The sequence below is a fragment of the Sus scrofa genome, chromosome 2 (genome assembly GCF_000003025.6).
Source record: "Sus scrofa isolate TJ Tabasco breed Duroc chromosome 2, Sscrofa11.1, whole genome shotgun sequence".
NCBI classification, from domain to species: domain Eukaryota; kingdom Metazoa; phylum Chordata; class Mammalia; order Artiodactyla; family Suidae; genus Sus; species Sus scrofa.
Window position 1 is genome coordinate 139,160,569 of NC_010444.4, and position 19,452 is coordinate 139,180,020.

Genomic DNA, 19,452 nt, shown 5'->3' on the forward strand with positions numbered 1-19,452 from the left:
CTATGGGACTTGGTAAATGCTTTCTACCAACAGAACACACGTCTGCCTCTTGTCCAAGCTTCAAATCAACTGCCTTCCATGAAGTTCCCCTTCCCCCCGGGAGCCCTACCCCATTAACCATGACAGTATTTTCCAGCATTACACCTTGTTCACACCCAACTGTGATAGTCACCACAGCACAAAGCAGTTCATTTTGTGTCTGTCTTTCTCAATGTCCTGTGTACCTTTCAAGGGTACTGACTGGATCTTCATCATTTTTGTGCTCCTGGTGTTTAGAAACATGGTCGACCCTTGACGCATGGATGCGTTCAGTGAAATAAGTGTATTTATTAATCTGGGCCTTTAGAACCTTTTCCTTTTTTTCTGGAAATTACTAGCATTAACTAGAAGACAAAAATAGCATGTTGTTTAAGCAGCAAAAATGCAAGAGACTAAGAAATCCTAATTCAGACCAAAAAAAATATTAGCAAGAATTTATAAAGACAACAGAGAAGGGAGACTCTCCTGTGCCTCTGGGGGCATCTCCTCTCCAAGTGAGGTGGCTTCCAAGGCGGCGGGGTGGGGAGGACCTCTGAGGCACAGGTTCCAAATTCCCAGCAGATGATAACATTCAAATTCGGGAATGAAGTCAGAATTCTCCAGAACTCTCGAGAACTCCTATTGTTTTTCTGTGTTGACTTTGTGGATTTCTTAAACAAATAAGAATTATTAAGATTAGTAGTATTTATAAAGAAATGTAGCTTAAAGTACAAGTTCAGATACCAGGAACCATCAGCAAGCATTGCTGGGCAGTGTGCAAATAACACAACATCTGAGTCTTCCAGCAGGTGAACAGCACTGCACATGGTGATAGGCTCAATTGAAAGACTTACTGTTCTAAAACTTTTGGGAACAGCACTCTGAGGATTTCTATAAGATACATTTATTAATATTCATTGTATTTATAAGCGCAACTAACCATTGGCAGCAGAGTGGATGGCAAACACACCCTTTTTAAGATGACATCAGGTACCTGCCACAAAGACCAGGTCATGGCTGCCCTTTCCTAGCGTAGTTCCTGGAAACATCCACACCTCAGCCTTTCCTGCTCTAATTTTCCACTGGCCCCTGCCCCTCAGCCATCAAGGCAAGTCCCAAATCCTGCCACTTCCCCAGCCGACAGTGAGGGAGTCTTTGATGACATGAGTTGGGATCCAGTATTTCACTTGATTGAGGGGTGGAGGGCCATAATCAAGGCCCACAAGAAAAAAAAAAAAAGTGCACGCAGTGTCAGAACAAAGACTTCTAGAATAATTTTTTCAGCAATAAGTCTATACATAGGTATAAGCTTCCTGGTATCAGCCCAACAGGCTGCAATTCAATGATGTGTATCAAAAATATCTGAACGACGCAGAAGGGGTGGGGACTGCAAAGAATGTATACAGAACTGTTCAGTTTTTCTCTAGTTTTTGAAGAAGGCCCTTTATTTTATTCCATACACTGTACATTCTAAGATGTTTGCATACCTTTAGATAGAACTGTTTTACCCCGTATATGAACAGCTGGTGAAAGAGGAAAGCAATTCCAGATCACAAACAGCAGCTGCAGCACTGCAGTGGTTTTATGTGATACCTCCATGCCAGTCTAAAGGCCCTGAACACAGCTTGTGGATTCCTCATCCACAATGACGCCCCCTGGCGGTAGATGCTGGTAATACCCCACTGTGTAGAAGCTAAAACCAGACTTACCTTACCAGCCCCAGTCCCAGTCCTAGGACCTTCTTCTCTGTCTTGTCTTTCTTCTCCAGACAAATCTCTAAGGCTGACCTGTCAGCTCAGAGGCATGGACAACCCACTCAGGAACCACCCCTTTCCAGGAATCAGGGTTTGTGTGCTGGCAGCCGACATGACTGCATTCTACTTTCACGTTAATATCAAACTGCCCCTTGAACAGCAAAACCGAATTTGTTTGCAAAATCAGAACTAATTGCTTCTGAAACAAAGAAGCAAGATAGGGGACAAGGCAGGCTATTTTGAGCCAGAGACAAAATTATGGTTATTGATTGATAGGAAAACCACGTTAACCGCTGAAACGATCCGTCATGTAAAATGACGCTGTGATTCCTCCATTGTTGGGGTTCTTCGAGTCATTATTCTAATGACCTGTGTCATTCACAAAAGCTGCTCTGGTGAGAGAGACGGGCTCCACATGAGTGCGTCTCCATTCTGGGATCCGTGGGCTCAGGTGCCTCCTTTGTTTTCCCAGTGAAGAAGGTTCCAGGCACAGGAGCCTGTCCAAAGGGAGTCCAAGTTTCCGAATAAACTGATGTCTACTAGAGAACTGCAGGGAGTCACCCAGTCTCCATGGAGAAACTAGGGTGCACCTTGCAGGGTCCTAAGCACTACTGGGCACTCACACGGGAGAAACACCTGCTGTTTACAGAAGCTTACAATTTAAAAGGGCACATGTGTAATAATGATAATGGCGGCTAAGCATTTATTGAGGACTTAACGATTCTGCTGATACTACTGCTATTACTACCACCGACAAGAAGTACTGTGCTCTGAGCTCTCACAATGTTCCAGGCATTGCTTTTAGCCTTTTACATAAACTGTCACATTAAGGCCACCCAACAGCTCCAAGAAGGAGAAAAGTTATGGTGGAACATGGGAAGATGGGCTGGGGACGAGTCAGGAAGATTTCATGAGCAAAGCAGACCTCGGGGGTGAGAAGGGCCCAGACTCGCAAGGTGGGCTCCAGTCATTAGGCTGGGCATCTACTGAGCCACTGATTCCAGCTGGCATGTCACTACCTGGAAAGCCAGCGCCCTTGTGTGGCTCCACTCCACCTGGCTTGGCCCAGGTAAGGATGCTGAGGGTTTTGACATGTCCCAGGGCAGGGCTTAAATGCACCAGAAGAGACAAGCATGCCCAAGAATTAGCACAGAGCCCTCAGTTCCCAGGCCTGCATCCAAACCACCACCAAACCAGCTTCCAAAACACCGGCAAATCCAGAGGAAAAGGGCGTATTTATAAGGTTTTTAGAGGAGGATCAGGGCCACCCAAAACATACGTGCCGGGTAGCTACGCCATGCCCAAAGCAGGACCATCTCTCTGGATGTACCTGACTGTCACCTTGTGGACTGAGATTCATTTCATTGTGAGCCTCCAAGACCTACCTTCCACCTGTGCTGTGAAATGGCCGAGGGGGCTGGGGAAGCCTCTAATCTTCAAAGACGACAAGATTTAATAGGCAGAGGAGAGTTTTCAAAAACACTGTACATGCCTTTGTAAGAGAGCTGAAAATGATTACGAGACCAGTCGCCACAGGGAGCACACCCTCAGCGAGGCAGAACTGAGAGTGTGAGACAGGGAACTTCCATTTTATGACCATATACGCCTATTATTTGACTCTCTTACAACCATGTCTTGCTGGCTGAATCTGTTCAAAACCTAAAACAGGAATGCATTTTCAGAATTTGTAAAGAAATACTCGCTGCCAAGCCTACCCCTGTCTGCCAACCCACCATTTCTCCAGGAGTGTTTGAAAAAGCTCAGGTGGTTGAAACAAAAGAAAACGCCCCCAGGAGCAGGAAGAAGGCCAGAAAAAAAGAGAGTGTGAACTGATAAAGCCCCCTGATGTGTCCTTAAAGGTTTCAAGAAAGACCAAGAGGTCAGGCCTCTCTGAACTAAGTTTCCATGTTGCTACATTTCAAGGGCCTGTTGAAGCAAAGCTATCAAAACCGAAGGTAGCACTGCTCTAAAACTGGTTAGGATCCTGGAGACACTCTACTTTTTCAATCAACATTTATTACATACCTCCTAAGCGTCAGAAATCGGGCAAAGAATTCAGAGATAATGCTAGCTCTGTATTAAATATTCTCCTTATAAACTGTTGCTTGGAACAACTATTAGGAAGCATAATGGTATTTAATTGAGTGGCTGCGTTTATTCAGGGTAGGTGCTACTTTAACTATTTTTATTCTTACATCTGGAGACAGTAAAGAGTCTCTGAGACTGCTAACCTATCCAGGAAAGTTTTTTTGTGGCAAGAAGTTTGCTGTTAATTTCTTGACACCTCATCCCCACTCTCATGCCTTTCTACACTTAAGAGCGTCAGAGGCACTCTGTGAGGTCAATGGTTACGAGACAAGAAGGAAAAGGACTTGGGAGATGACAAACCAGATTGCCAGTGTTCCTCACATGTCTAGACATTACTTGAATCAAGTTTCCTTATGTTTAAAACCAGATAGATACGTCCAGGGATCCCGGGCAAACCTACTTCTCCACTAAACTCACATGCCCTCCGTGTTTCCCAACCAGATCATGAAGATTAGCAGGCTGATGTGATTATGTAAATTCCACTAAGTGGTCAGAGACTCTGTGCCTGCTGTCACCTTCCATTAAGGAAACGAAAGGGCATGGCCAGTGGCTCCAAAGGGCTCAGGGAGGCAGAAACGGTGGGATTTCATTCAGATTTCAAATGGATGAAGAGCTTGGCCTCTAGGGCTTGCATGCAAAACCATTTTGCATGCGTGACTGTGCTCGCTCGCTCTCTCATTCACAAACATACACACACACACACACACACACACACACACACACACACTAACAGGCCCCAACTAAAATTCTGCTTTGTTAATGAAAAGTGTCAAGCCAGTGCTGTAACAGCAGCTATTAGGGGAATGCAAGTGAACAGTTGAGCTTTCTTTATTCCCTTAGGATAATGGGTCATGGTGCCCTGTTACAAAAATCCATTTCTTCCTAAAAGGGGGCAGAAGAAACACTGTTACTGTTACCCACCGACCTTTGGCCCCCCATGTGATTTCTTGTTTGCTGATCTTTGTTTGCTGGCCCAAGAAAGAGAGGTCCTTTTCTCGCCCTGAGACCTTAGAGGAAATCTTTAGCAATGGACACGCTAATTGGAAAAAGAATCAAATGAGAAGCAAGTAAGCCCAGGGTTGAGAATTTCATTTGCTTCCCTCTCTGAGTGTTCATAACCCTGCCTCTTTGCAGGGGGCAAAGGTACAGAGGGCTTTGCTAATGTGGCTTCCAGCGAAGAGCTTGTAGCTCAGATGTGCACACGGGGGTGAGTGCAGACGCATGCAATCCCACTCTGGCTCTGCTGCGATCATCTTAGAAAAATACATGCTTGCCTTCCTAGGGGAGGGGCAATTAGTTATTATGGGACGTGTGTATGAGAGAAAAAAAATACTTGCATCTGTTTTCTAGTCACTTGCAGCAAGGCAACGCCATTCTGGGAGGGCTGCATATGATCTTCGAGCAAAGTGAAGCTGGGGCGGGTAGATGGCATCGGGGACGCTGACCTTTTGAGGACAGGCCCAGAGACAGGCTAGAAGCTGACAGAAACATGATCCCAGGAGATCCGGGTGAACACCAGCAATCACAAACCGTCAGCATGGCACCACTCACTGGAAGCACAGCAGGTAAGACTACAGCTGCACCCTCACTCTCACCTGCTCTGAAAGCTTTCTTCATAGTCAAGGGTGGAGGAAGAGGAGATGAAGCCCCCGATCGGCTCCCTGTAGCCCTCTGTGGCCTGCACTCATAGGCAACTTTCTGGGTGGAGGGCCAAGAACGAAGCTTAGCTCCCTAGGTCTCGTGTTTTCTCCAACCCTTACCTTCTCCTGCCAGGCTCCTTCCATCCTTTCTTAAGGGCAGCTCCAATGCCACTCCTCTCGGAAGATGTCTCAGACAGCCCCTCCCCTTCCCCTGAACACCTCTGTCCCGTGCTCCCAGTCCCTTGTTCATGCTGCCCTGGTCACTGTGGCCATGCTATTTAGATACCCAGTGGCTCGCTCCTATGCACAGACAAGGTGCTCCAAAAATGTGTTGGCCCCGGGGAACAATAACCCTGTGTCCTAATGCGATTCCAGACTAGAGCCTGGACCGATGTGCAGAAGTGACCAACGGAAAACCTTCTGACTTGGTATAAGGAAGTTAGCTCACATGGTGAGTGAGAGCTGTCAAGAACAGAGGGTCCATCCCAGAAGGCTGGGGAGGGAGGCTCCCAATCCTGCAAGAGTTCAAGCAGAGGTCACCTAGAGGAAGGGGTCCTTCAGAGGCACACTCTGACGCGTGGAAACATTCTTCTATGAGGGACAATGAGGAGGCTGCTTCCCTTTCCTGAATATCCTATGCAGTCAGGTGCGCCGAGCATCCTTCAATATAAATTTCCACACGTATCTCTCTTGGCTTCCATAAGACAGTTTCTCCAAAATGGAATCACGGGGCCAATGAGGCCAAAATATCGGCCAGAACTGCTGTACCCACGTGCGCCCAGCAGGGAACATCACTCCATTATCTGAACCCTCCCCTCTGCAGGTATCTGCCAAGTTCGGTTCTGTGGCAAAGCATTTAGACTCACCATCAAAGGTCCATGAGTCAGCAACAGAGCCAATAAGAGCAGCAAGCCAAATTCACCCCATAACACAGAGCGGGAAAACCTGGCACATGGAGAAACTGCTGTAGTTAGAGTGAGGAGATGGGCAGCATGTCCCAATGGTTTGCAAGTAAACTGTGGGCTCACACATGCGAGTCAGCAGCAGCTGGGGGCTGAGCCCCTTCCCAGCGGGGGAAGGTGGGTAGCTCATCACACAGCCCCTCTAGACCAGGCTCCTCCCCAGGACAGAAAGGATGAACCCATGAGAATGCTGCGCACTGCCCTCCCAGGCTTCCTCCAAGCTGAGCGGGCCCCGTGGGCAGCCCCCTTCTGTCTTACTCTGGACGGCGGGAAGGGCCAGTCCCGAGGGCCAAGGAGCAGAGGAGCCGGGCCTCAGAGAAAAGAGATGCTGGAGCTTGTGGGTTTCCTGGATGAGGCACGGGGCCTCAGGGGACAGTGGGAAGACAAGCTGGCAGAGTGTGTGCCTGGCACATGCCCTTTCCCCTCTTCCCTCCTGAAGGCAGATCTGAAGGCCGCTCTGCAGCCCTCTGACAAACACAGACCCCCAGCTCTGAGAAACCCAAGGGATCAACGAGATGGGTGACACCTTATCACCACCAAGGCCAAGTCTGTGGCCCAAAGGACAGCTGACCTAGTCATGTAATGCAGAGAGAGGTGGGCAAAGAGGGGAGGCCCCGAGGGAGCCGGCCAGCCGGAGAAGGGCAGGGCGTAGAGTCCAGGTCAGGGGCCTTCCTAGGAACAGGGCCACTTCCCTACAGCAGAGACATGCACACCACCTCCAGTCTCTCTGTCACTTTCTCAGTATTTTCCAGGTGTCTAGGAATGTGTTAAGTGGGGGTAGGAAGGGCAGTGGGATACAGACTTGCCTTCATGGTATAAAAAGCCTTAACCCTTCATCAGAGCATCCCTGTGCAAGGGGCTGACCTATCGGAGCTCCTAACAAAGTCCATCAGCCTGGCCCTGCATCTCCAGGTCCTTGCTTGACTTAATGGATTCATTCACCATGAAGTAGGTGGTGAACACCTGCAGGTGTCAAGGTCAGGGGTCATACTCTAGAGGGAACAAGGTGTTCCAAATAAGTGGAATGAGCATGAGCAAGGTAGGGGGATGTACCCCACTGGTAGGGAACTCACGAACCATGACAACTGCCACCAGCCAGAACATGAAAAACAGCAGGACCTTTCCAGATGGGACCTTAGGTGAGGCCAGCAAAGGATCGTCAGCTCACCTGATGGTTCCCTGAGTAGCTAGTGGCTCAGATGAGAGACGCACTGAATACCTGTGCTGTTCTAGTAGCATTTTAAAGCCATTCCTTCATAAGGAAATGCAGATTCCATGCAGGAAGTGTCCCAAGGGCTGAGTGGCTCTTACACAGAAGACGGGCCTTGGGCAGTCTGGACGTGATCTCCCGTCTCTGCCACGTAAAGGCTGTGCAATACTGAACAAGTCACCAGGTGTCTGAGCCACCGTCCTCATGCTCTCGCCAACTCCTAGGAATGCTAATAAACGCCGCTGGTCCACGCTGTCCCGTCTCTGCCTTCTGCCCATGCCCCAGCCCCAAGGGCAGCTGGACGTGGCCGCTCCCTCCTTAGAGCTTTCGCTTTGGTTCATGGAATGTTTCATGTTCCAGCCTAGGTTGTTCGCGCCTGTGTCCTTCACCACTTCTCTAGGCTACAAGCTCCATGAGGAGGGCTCAGGCACCGTCCCATAGTGCAAGTGCACACACTCACACACTCCCCCACACCCCCACACCAGGAGTCCTGCAGCTCCCTTCACACAGCACACAATCTGGCTTTAAGAATAAGAATTCAAGAAAATGTGGTCCATCCCCAGCCACACTATCACGTCACCCTCTGGCTTAAAGCCGCACAAAACTTCCTTTCACTCCTGGCTGGAGAGCCCATCCTGTCGGTGACATTCAAGACGCAGCAGGATCGGGCCCTGCTTCCCTCTCCAGCCCCACGCAGCCTGTCCCCCTCCCCACTGCCTTCCTGCAGCTCAAGCCTCTCCCCTCTCACTCCCTTCAGGACACCGAGTCCCTTTCCCTGTGCCAGGGCCTGTGCCAAGGCTGCTCCCCCTCCAAGAACACTTCTCCCCACTCTGCACCATCTTTCCGGTTGGTACCTTCCATCCCCTTCAACCCACCTAAAGGGACTTTCTCTTGCAGCACCCTGCTCTTAGCCCACTTAATGTCTGTCATGATGTCTCTGCTGCTTTCTTTGTATCAAAGACTTTACACCAAAAGACTTTCGCTTTCACGAGGGTAGACTGTGCCCATGCACCCCAGAATTCCAAACACACAGCCGTGTCTGGAAAGGGGAAGGCACCCTAAGTGCTTGTTAAAGAAATCAGCACAGGCTCCAACTGCATGGAATCTGAATTAGTGACCTTCACCCACCATCACTGGTGCATGGGGCCCCTTTCTGAGAACCGGTCCTGCCGAAGTGATGACAGCAGGGGCTCGAGCCTCAAAAGCCCTTCTTCTCTCTGGTACCTGCCAAGAGAAGGTCCCTAGTTCCAGGTTGGAGGGGCACCCCTCCACTCTGACTCTCCACTGGGGAACGCTCGTTGCCATGGTGGTTTAGGCCAGGGCCTCCTCCCTCCTATCAGGCAGAGCAGAAGCGGGATACTCCGGCACCCCAGCTGCAGCAGGATCATGGACACAGAGGCTGCAAGAGGGGCCTCTCGTGGCTCAGTAAGAGAGCTGCATTCATTTCAGTGTGTACCCATGAAAAGCTTCACTTAAGAGAGTGCCTTGGAAAGGTACCAAGGTCCCCAAACTAATTAACTTTCATCTCTCCTGTCCCTCTGTGCACGGAAGGCCTTGCCGTCTGCCTGCTGGCTCCGTGAGGAACATTAAAGACAGGACATTAGCTTCAGAACATTCTATTTAAAACAAAAGAACATCTAAAGATAGCTCCGGACGCCCATCTAAATCATCCCAAGTCCATTTTTCTGGCCCCAGAACCCTCCTGGTCGGTGCCCCAGATGGGCCCTACTCTGGTGCCTGATATCCACAAAGAATGCCTTTCACGGTCCACTGGTTGAATTAATCTCATATAAAATGTCTAAACTGAAAACCTGTGAGTTGGGATCTTGATGAGTTTTAGCAGAGTCGCAAGGAGGCCACAGCAGATTTATTAATAACAAAGGCGAAGAAGAGAGGTTTAAGGAAATTAAAACCAAAGGAAGTGAGAGTGGGAAAATCAATCTGACCAGTGCTGGAGAAGATGTGTCCAGAGACCCTGGGATACGCTCTCCCTGGATTCTGGGAAGTGCCCCACAACAGCGCGGGTGCCTGAACACCTTCAGTGAGTTGCTGGGAGTATGCTTTTTGCTTCCTCACGTTTAGGGGTGGCCGTGCTAATTCGATGATTCACACCCATGTACCACCCAGCCAGCCCTGAGCCCAGGTGGAAATCAAACCAGCACGCCCACCTCAACCGCCTCTTTTGAATCCACTCCAATCTGATGCATGCAATGCACCCCTCTGCAAGGGCACCAGGAAACACGGCAGCCGCAGCCCCGTGAACTGAGGCAGCATCAGAGAGCAGGGCAGTGCACTTCTATCTTTCTAAGAGAGCCGGGGGGGAAAGGAGAGAGCGCTCAGTCCCCAGCCCTGTCAAGAGCCACTCTCAGCTCCACGGACGCTGGGCTCATTAGTTCTACAGCAGCGTTGCATCTGGGCCCATGCACATTTTGACATTTCAAGAATTCTATTACAAAACATTCTCCATCTCCTCCAGATAGAACTGGGCTTAAAAAAAAAAAAAAACAGGATCCATCCAGTGCTTTGGGTCCATCAGAGGCTGAACTGCCCACTTTGGAAGGACAGCCTGGGAAGCAGAGATGGCAGCTTGGCAGAGGTTGTTGGAGAAGATTCTAGAAGGGCAGAGACTCTGGTCCTTGAGAGCCTCACCCAGAAACTGCCCGTCCAGGCCATGAGATGGACTGGGAGGCCTTGCCAGGTAAGCCGTTCCTCCCTGACTCGTCTTCAGATGGAGAAGCACTGCTTTGGTACCAGTAGTCAAGGCAGGGCCAGATAAGGGTCTGGGACACTGTGCTAGCAGTTGGGATTTTGATGTCTTTTTAATGTATTTATGAAGCTGGCCTGCTTCTGATGTAAGACCTGCCTCTCACCCTTCTCCCCTCCTCCAAGGGACTAAAATTTCCACACAATTATCCACATCTTCATTATGAATTGTTTTCTTCTCTCCGCTGCTCTTGTCCTCAAGCCCATCTAATCAATACCCTCAGCTTCAGAGAGGAAAACAGAGGCAGAGGGAAGGTCAGTGGCCTGCGTGTGGAATGAAGTCTTGCTCAGCGAAGCCCCAGCAGCAGCTGAGTCCTTACGAGCAAAGGCATATATGGTAATTCTGTTCTTTAAAAAACAAACGAAAAAATGGCTGCGGGTGAAAGTTATTAAAGAGCTATGATCAAGGGACGTGTGGTTTGAATGACTGCTTTGAGAAAAACCACAAAGGGGAAAAGTGAATCCAGAACGATTGCTTTGAGCACAGAAAGGAGAAAATGGGGTTCATACTGGGCCCCCACCCACTACTTTGTAGAGGGTAAGAGTGAGGAGTGAAGGGCCCAGGCCTGCGTGTGGCAGGCACTCTTGGAGCAGGCCCAGGAACAGATTAGCTGGTGGACTGGAGCACCACGGGCGAAGGCACAGTAGCCAGAGAGAGCTCAGCGCCACAGCACCACCGCAGAGGAAGCTGTACAGCACCCCTCCATTCCGGTTCCAAACCCGCCCCTTCCGCCCTGTGCCAAGGGAGTTATTCGTGGAAACTCAACAGTGCCATCTGTAAATGGGGATCATAACACGGACCTACAGGCTGCTGTGAGCAATTGGCAAGGTCCCTTCTGCTATGTGGGCCTAACACAGGAGGTGGTTCGGAAGGGCAGCTCGGGAGCCAAGCTCCCCTCCACGGTTCTCCTCAGGGTCCAGGGGTGGGGATTTGCACAACCCTAGGCCACCGTGATGGTTCCCCTGTTCAGAGAGGGGACCAACGCAGAAGTGGGCCCAAACTCAGAACCCAGCTGCACGAATTCCACACAGAGCCTAGGAAGAGCACCAAGCCCACCTCAGTACCCTGCCCGGAGAATGTGGCAAATGCAGATCCCTCCAGCTTAGAACAGGATGCTGGGCAGGTCAGAGGCCCCCTGGAGAAAGGAGCTGAGCCACCTAAATATGAAACCACAGGAAAGGATGTGGACCTGATCACACTTTGTTGGGGAATGGGAAACAATGCCTTGAGTTGTGAAGCACCAGAAAGCCATGCGGACAGCTAGGAATTACCCACCTTCCACGTGGCACTGTGTCTCCCAAACTGAGACGGACGTGTGTTTGCGCGCGCGTGTGCGTGCGTGCGTGTGTGTGTGTGTGTGTGTGTGTGTGTGTGTAATCAACCCGCTCAAAGCCCCTGTAGCGGGAGGCAGTGCTTTGTTGTAAAACAAAACTGAGATGAAATAACCGTCATCCTTTCAAATATCCTCTGAGAGTTTGGTATTTGAGGCACATTCTGTGATGTACTTCTCTCTGACCTCAGACACTTTGATTCTTTTTTTCAAGTTCACATAAAAGACAGCGAGCTCTCAGATTGGTCTACTGCACTGCCAGCCTCGACCGGATCTGAATTCTTTGCTGGTGCAGAGAATTCGTTGTTATTCCAGATAATTAAGAAGTGGAGATAAAGGGCCATTACGTTAGAGGGGCCTAGCCCATGGGGAAGACTAGCTTCTTCTTTAAAAACAGCTTAGTTCCCACTGCTCCCAGAGGCTTCTAAAGGGACAGTCAGACACTGAGGCTCCCACCCTGACACCCTTCCCTCCCATCCACAACGCACGAGCAGACTTTGAGAATGCGGCTTGTCTGCGAGACTTAAAACAAATGCTTCAATTTTCCATTCTCCAAATGAAAATCAATGGCCACAGGGAGGTAAAATCAATGCTCAGCGCTCTGCAGGGAGCAGCTCTCCCCGTCTCGCGCCCACCCAGCACCATAAATCCGAACGAGCCGTCCCACTGGCGGCGAATTCCTGAGAGCAGATCCCTCTGCAGGTTGTATGACCTTCTGTCCAATTTTTCCATCAGTCACACCCGAAGAGAGTATTTTCTTTACGAAGGTCTGAGAGGGTGTTTTTAAAACTTAAGTCAGGAAGAGTAACACGATGCAGTAGTAAAACCTCTCCTGCCCCAAACCAACCCATTTGCCAATAGGATCTTTGGCATCTAAGACCAGAGTTTGACTTGACTGCTTCTCCAAGGTCCCTTTTGCTTTTTCAAGAGTTAGAGTGCTCAGGCACCCCAGTGACCGGCGTCCTAAAACAATGATCGGCTTTCTGTGGCCATCCGTCAGCTGACAGCCACCACGACTTCATGTACTGAAAATCACACAGTACACACTGTCTTCACTCACTCAGCATAATTATTATGAGATTTGCCCACACTGTTGCACGTATCGATAGCTTATTCTTCTTCTATTCCTGAGTAGTAAAGCCACTGCAATGAATACACCACAACTGGTTTATCTGTGCCCCTGTTGATGGACATCTGGGGTGTTTCCAGCTTTTAGCTATTCCAAATACAGCGGCTATGAACATTTGTGGATGAGTCTTTCTATGGACATATGCTATCGTTACATATTTTAGAAACGAATCTTTTGTCAGACATATGTTTTGCAAATATTTTCTCCCAGTGTGGCTTGTCCTTTTACTAGCCTGTCTTTTGAAGATCAAAGTTTTTACTGCTGATGAAATCCAATTTGTTGGTTTTTCCTTATTTATTTTTATTTTTTGGCTTTTATAGTTCAGAGTTTTTTGTGTGTCCTATTTAAGACATCTTTGCTAAATTCAAGGTTGCTATTTCTTACTTTCTTCTAAAGTTTTATCATCTTAGCTCTTATATTTAGGTCTGTGATCCATTTCAAGTTACTTTTTAATAGCTGTTACACAATCATTAAGATTTACACCTAATTGTAGTATCACAAAATATTCATTTATAAATATCCATTGAAGAGAGTCCAGTACAAATTTTAATATACAGGACAGGTATCACTTGAAAATCAATTTTTTTTTTGCCTTTTTTTTTAGGGCTGCACCCTCGGCATACAGAGGCTCCCAGGCTAGGGCTCGAATTGAAGCTGTAGCTGCTGGCCTATGTCACAGCCACAGCAACACCAGATCCAAGCTGCATCTGCAACCTACACCACGGCTCACGGCAACAACAGATCCTTAACCCACTGAGAGAGGCCAGCAATCAAACCTGCATCCTCATGGATGCTAGTCGGATTTGTTTCCCCTGAGCCACAACGGGAACTCCAATAATCAAATTTTGACAAATACAAACCAACAGATGAGACCTACAACTAGAGGAAAGCATGGAAAGCAGCGTGCTGGGATATTTTAATCACTGTTTTTAGATTATATGACCATTGCATAGTTCCTGTTTCTTGTCCATCCCTTCAGGGCTTTTTGTAACAAGTATCAACTACTGCGATATCAAAATCAAGTTAGAGAATTACAAAAAAGTCATTTAAGAGAAGACTTTGTGACTCCAGGCGGCATTCACACTGCTCTTAAGTGTATAGATGCTTCCCCCACAGTCCCTAAAAGATGAACCCACTGCCAAGAATTTACCCTCTTCCAACCCCACTCTGTGTTGCTCAACAGCACAAAGAGATGAAACACAGAATTTCCTAAGAAAATCCTTCAAAGGGAATGTGAGTTGGGCTGAGCCTCTCAATGAAACCAAATACAAACTGCAATATACCATTCTAATAAAGGAGAAGCATTCAGCCTTGGGGTGGGGAGGAGGGGGGAGGTAATTCACGTGGCCCCCCCACTGAAATTGCTTGTCCATCCGCCCTGACACTGCACAGTCACAGATGCACGCATCAAACAGCTTCTCCACTCATTCTATCTCCGAGGGCAAAGGAAGCTAATGAAAATCTCTCTCGGAGGCGCTCACTGTCCTGTCTCAATCCGCGTGCAGAGACAGCACCCGAGTCCGGCTGCCTCCCAATCAGCCCAAGACCGGGCAGTGGCGGCCTCTCCCTGTTCCTGATGGTCTGGCAGGCAGGATATGCCTCTTGAGCTGCTGCAGAGGCCAGACTGGCTGATGGGATTGCCAGCCGATGTTTCACAGAAAGATCACTCCCCTGATGGGTGAATAAATAGAGTTGTCAACACGGCCTCCCTGGTCAGAGGGGACCCCTGAAGCAGAATGTGGAAGGGATGGATGTTTTATCTGGGAGGGTGTTCAAGATCCTCAGAAGATGCTGCAAGGGGCTCATAGGGGCTGAGGAATTCAGGCCCCAAGAGGGTGTTGGGGGAGGCTGGACCCACACCCGCAATGAGTACCACTTCAGAGCCTCCCCAGTGCAGGCCACCTTGCAGCTCCTGATGAGGAAGTGGGCACGCCCCTCAGTCCAAGCCTCCTCTTTGGGCTGTTTTTCCAATGAACAAAGGTTACCCAGCATCCGCCATGAAGCCATCGTGCAAGTCCTTACCTGCCCTGAATCACAAAGGAGGCAGCAGAATTGACACTGACCCTCCTGCCACACCTCAGTTTCCCTTGGGCAGGAACTCCAAAGGCCAGAACAAGGCAGGGGTCGAGGCCCCTGGAGTGAGCTACTTTTTTTTTCTCCAGAGTGCCCCAACTGGGGGTTTTCTGGCTGACCTTCCAGAATGAGTGAGACAATAATAATAATCTCCCCATAACTATTTGTGTGATTGTAAGCTGGTCATCATGTGACCCTAGTCTAGGTACCTTACACACCTGTACCCTCTTGACCTGTCCCCCTAAAATGCACACAAAATACCCTACACAAGGATTAGTAAAATTTACCACCCATAAACCCCCTCTGCAGGAATTACTGGGAGTTCCCATCGTGGCTCAGCGGAAACCAACACGGCTAGTATCCATGAGGACTTGGGTTTGGTCCCTGGCCTCACTCAGTGGGTTAAAAATCCTGCGTTGCTGTGAACAGTGGTGTAGGTTACAGACATGGCTTGGATCTGGTGTTGCTGTGGCTGTGGCTGTGCCTGTGGCCAGCAGCTGCTCCGATTTGACCCCTAGCCTAGGAACTTCCATACGCTGAGGGTGCGGCCCTAAAAAACAAAAATAAACCCATAAAACACTGAAAAAATAAAAGAATTACTAGAAGATGATCCCCACAAAGAGGAAAGAGGGATGAGGCAAGCATTTGCATTAAACCCAATTTGCCACCGAGGAAGCCCAGATGCAACAAGGTCAAAGAACGTGCCAAGGTCACACAGCTAAGCAGTAGCCCACCTGGATGGAGCCTTGAATGGGCTCCTTCCCCATCTGTGCTCTGAGCCGCTGTATTTTTGTGGCCCCCATGGAGATGCAGAAGATGAAGCATCTTCCAACATCTCTCGACACAAGCAAAAAAGTGGTGGTGCTTCTGACACAGAAACCTGGTGTGCCCAGAAAAACACCATTTACACCTGGGTATGCCTGAATACCAATGAGGCTGCTGTCTCCGTCTCAAAGAGATTGGAGCTTATAACTGGAAATCTCGTGTCTGGCACTTACAGAAAAGACTTTTCTAGGAGGAACCAAGCAATGGGCTGTCAGTGTTACACACAGACCCACACACACAAAAGCAGACGGCTGAATGATGCAGAGCAACATCCTAGAGGGTATCTGGTATTTGCAGCAAAAGAGGCCACATCTTTCTTCCTTCAGAGAAGGAAGAAATCGTGCATGGCAGGAGAATCTAGGAGAGTTTTCTCAGAGGTCCTAAAAGGATTTTTTAATAACAAAATCCAACCCTGTTTTTCACAACCCACTCGGCAATGGACCCAATTTTCCTTGAAGGCAGGAGTGAGGTCTCTTGTTTACCTCTGTAGCCTCAGTGTCTCACACGGGCCTGGCACATAGTAGGTACTCAATACCTTTTAGTTAAAGGACAAGGAATGAATGAATACATGAAACACATCGAATGACGAGGCCAACATGCGGTACTGATGAAAAACCTAAGTTTTGAGCTGGACAGTCCTGGGTCTGAATCATGGCTGCCACTTACCAGATACATGAGCAAAAGACCACTGCCTCTCTGCCTCAACACTCTCCTTTTGAAAATGAAGACAAAAGTAAGTACCAACTTGACAAAATGGTTGGAGGGATTCAAGCATGAAGGTTCTGAGCACAACGCGGGGCACAGGCCAGGGTTCAGGGGTATCATCTATCTTTACACCCAGGGAGCACCTGCAGACTGGGGGAAGGGCAAAGCACTTATAATGCAAGTCCCAGGCTTATGGAGACAAAGCATACCTATTTTTAAGAGACCACGGAGCTTAGGTGTGTTGCTGCAAGTGCCAGGTTTGCAGGGACCAGGGGCATGGGGCCTCTGCTCTGTGCTCTCACACCAGCCCCGGAGCACTGATTCTCTGTGTAGCCAGTGTCAGAGGATGGGAGCTCCCCACACATGTTCCGAGGAAACCACTTAGACTGAAGAAAATGAAAGCGTGTCCCAAGAGGAGAAGCCAAAGGGCCAAGAACTGCTCAGACTCAAGATCTAAGAGGTGGGGCAGGACCCATTCTGCCTGCTTCCCAGGGGGAAACAGGGACTAAAGGGCAAATGTCATAGGGAGGCAGATTTCAGTGGGAATCGAGTTCCAGGAAGGTTGCTTTCTTTGCCCAAGGCTATGGTGTAGTACAGGTGAGTGGCAGAGGAGGTTGCCGAATCCAAGTGTGTGTGACCCAACCATGCATAACTCCAGTGCCCATCGTGCCACCTCTTCACTGGACAGGCTACAGGGAGAGGGGCAGAAATGGCACCGGAATCACTTTTCTCACACCCCAACCTACCCAACCCCACTTTGTGTGTGTGTGTGTGTGTGTGTGTGTGTGTGTGTGTGTGTGTGTGTGTGTGTGTCTGTTTTCTTGCTTCAAGTATTTCAGCAGGACTGAAGGTAGAAGTAGCCTGAGTTCAAAGGCTCTTTGGTCATTTGTAGAAGCCTAAACCCACTGGATACTGGGGATGGCTGGGGGGCAAGAGACAAAGGCTTTAACCACCCTGCAGAGGAAGGAGAAACATCCCCCTGGGCTGAAGAAGAGGGTATCAGGTGCTTCTCCCTGAGAAAATAACAAAACACATTCTCAGAAAGAATGACCGTGTAGCGGTCCTGAGAAGACCCCAAATCAGGACTTCCAGCCTGGCCAAGGGGGCCCATGTCCCATGGACCACGGAAGCAGATGACCCCTGACCTCAAGGGCCTCAAAGTATAATCATGGTGAGATGGAGAACAGGTACGGCCCCTGTTTTCTCAGCAAGGAACTTCCTGGACCCTGGGGTCGTTCCATGAAGAGGAAGGGCCCTCAGCATGACCAGGAAGGGATTTTCTGTTCATCTGCTCAGGCAAGGGCTCGGAGTCCAATTGAGTTGATTCAAAGGAAATTAAGCTATTAACATGTTTTGCAAATCTGTGTTTGAGAAAGGAGATTCACACACCCACAAGAGTTCACACCCCACATACCATAGATGTACCAAGATACAGATACCAATACCTGGTCCCCCATGTCTCCAAATCCCCCCATCAGGGATCAGGGTCCCCAGATCCACGGGCTAGAGAGCACCTGGCAACCTGCGGCTTACCTGGGGAGCAGGTGCTTGCGGCTGACGCACAGGGCGGTCTGGTAGTCCTGGGTCACGCACACCTTGTGAGGGCTGCACTTCACCTTCAGGCAGGGGTCTTTGGATGGGTCCAGGGCTGAGGCAAACAGAACAAGCAGAGAAGGGGTTAGGACCCAGAGGGAAATTGAATTTCTATTTGTACTCAAGGACATGAGCGGGATATAAACCGACCATGTGTTTGCACTCTGCTGTTTCCTCAGGCTGGCGGGGACTGGAATGAAAACCCAAGCCAGGGGCAGCTCCGTGTCTAGTGCACATGCTTTTCTTCAACATCAGGACATGACTCTTTTGTGCTTTGGGGAGTTTCAGTATCTTCATCTTGGCCAGGAATTACTTTAAAAATCCTTTAGAATCTTATGTGTTCTGAGGACCCAAAGCTACATTTCTCTCTTCGCTTATTTGTCTGCTATTGCTTTTTATGACTTGGTGCCCAATTTTACTCAGTTCCTATAATGTACCAAGTCTTAGAGGATGGTGTGCTTTGGCTGTGGTTCCATGAAGATGGACTGGGAGCATAAATAAGACTATTTTAAGTTTTGTGAAGAACTTGAGGATGCACAAGACAGTTTGGAGCCATACAAACTTACAGGAGAGTTGGGCAGGGGCTGGGGGCGGGGGGGAGCTGACACATAAATATTTATTGTGCAAAGGAGAATTAGATAAGGGCCATGCCGGGCATATAAAATGAAAACAGAGCTTGAGAGAAAAAGGGAGATCAATTTCTGGGGCAAGGATTAATGAAGCATTAATATGTGAACTGGCTCTTGAGGGAAGGGCAGGATTTTAAAAAGCACAGATAGAAAAGGCAATCTAGGCAGGGCAGCCAGCATACTCCAAGGTAGGGAGCCGTGTCTGGGTGATCCTAAGATATTCCATCTGACTGCAAGTGTGCCTTGTGGGTGGGAAGAATGGCAGGGGGAGGGAAGTTGATTCAACCAAGTCACTGGAGGAAGCATTTCCAAAGCCAGCAGCTCCTACACTACAACTTTTCCTAAAACAGGCTAAGCAGTGGGCCCCTAGCTCATCAATGCTCAGCAGGCTGAAGGGGACAGGCTCCTCAGGGCAGAGAAGAGGCCACAGGGAATTCCCTGCAAAACAAAAGCGACTGTGCCATTTCACTTCTCCAGGGACTAAACCTATTGGGTGGTAAATCTTTCTTTTTTTTTTTAATTATCAAACTACAGTTGATTTACAATGCTTCCTCAAGTTCTGCGGTACATCAAAGTGACCCAATCACACACATTTCCCTATGCTGTCCAGTAGGGCCCCATTGCCCATCCATTCCAAAACAACAGTTTGAATCCAAAAAAAAAACCCCAAAATGCCCATCCACCCCACTCCCTCCCCTTCCCTGCCCACCCCCCACCCCGGGAACCCTAAGT

At 49.1% G+C, this 19,452-nt stretch overlaps 1 protein-coding gene across 2 annotated transcripts in view; it reads right to left on the reverse strand.

Annotated features, from left to right (window-relative positions):
• The window catches only part of SPOCK1 (SPARC/osteonectin, cwcv and kazal like domains proteoglycan 1), a 505,425-nt gene that overhangs the window by 142,392 nt on the left and 343,581 nt on the right, over nt 1-19,452 (reverse strand). For both annotated transcript variants that reach the window (XM_003354287.4, XM_005661679.2), the window contains one exon: nt 18,032-18,146. In XM_003354287.4, coding sequence (XP_003354335.2) covers nt 18,032-18,146 — 115 coding nt within the window. The remainder of the gene's footprint in view (nt 1-18,031; nt 18,147-19,452) is intronic.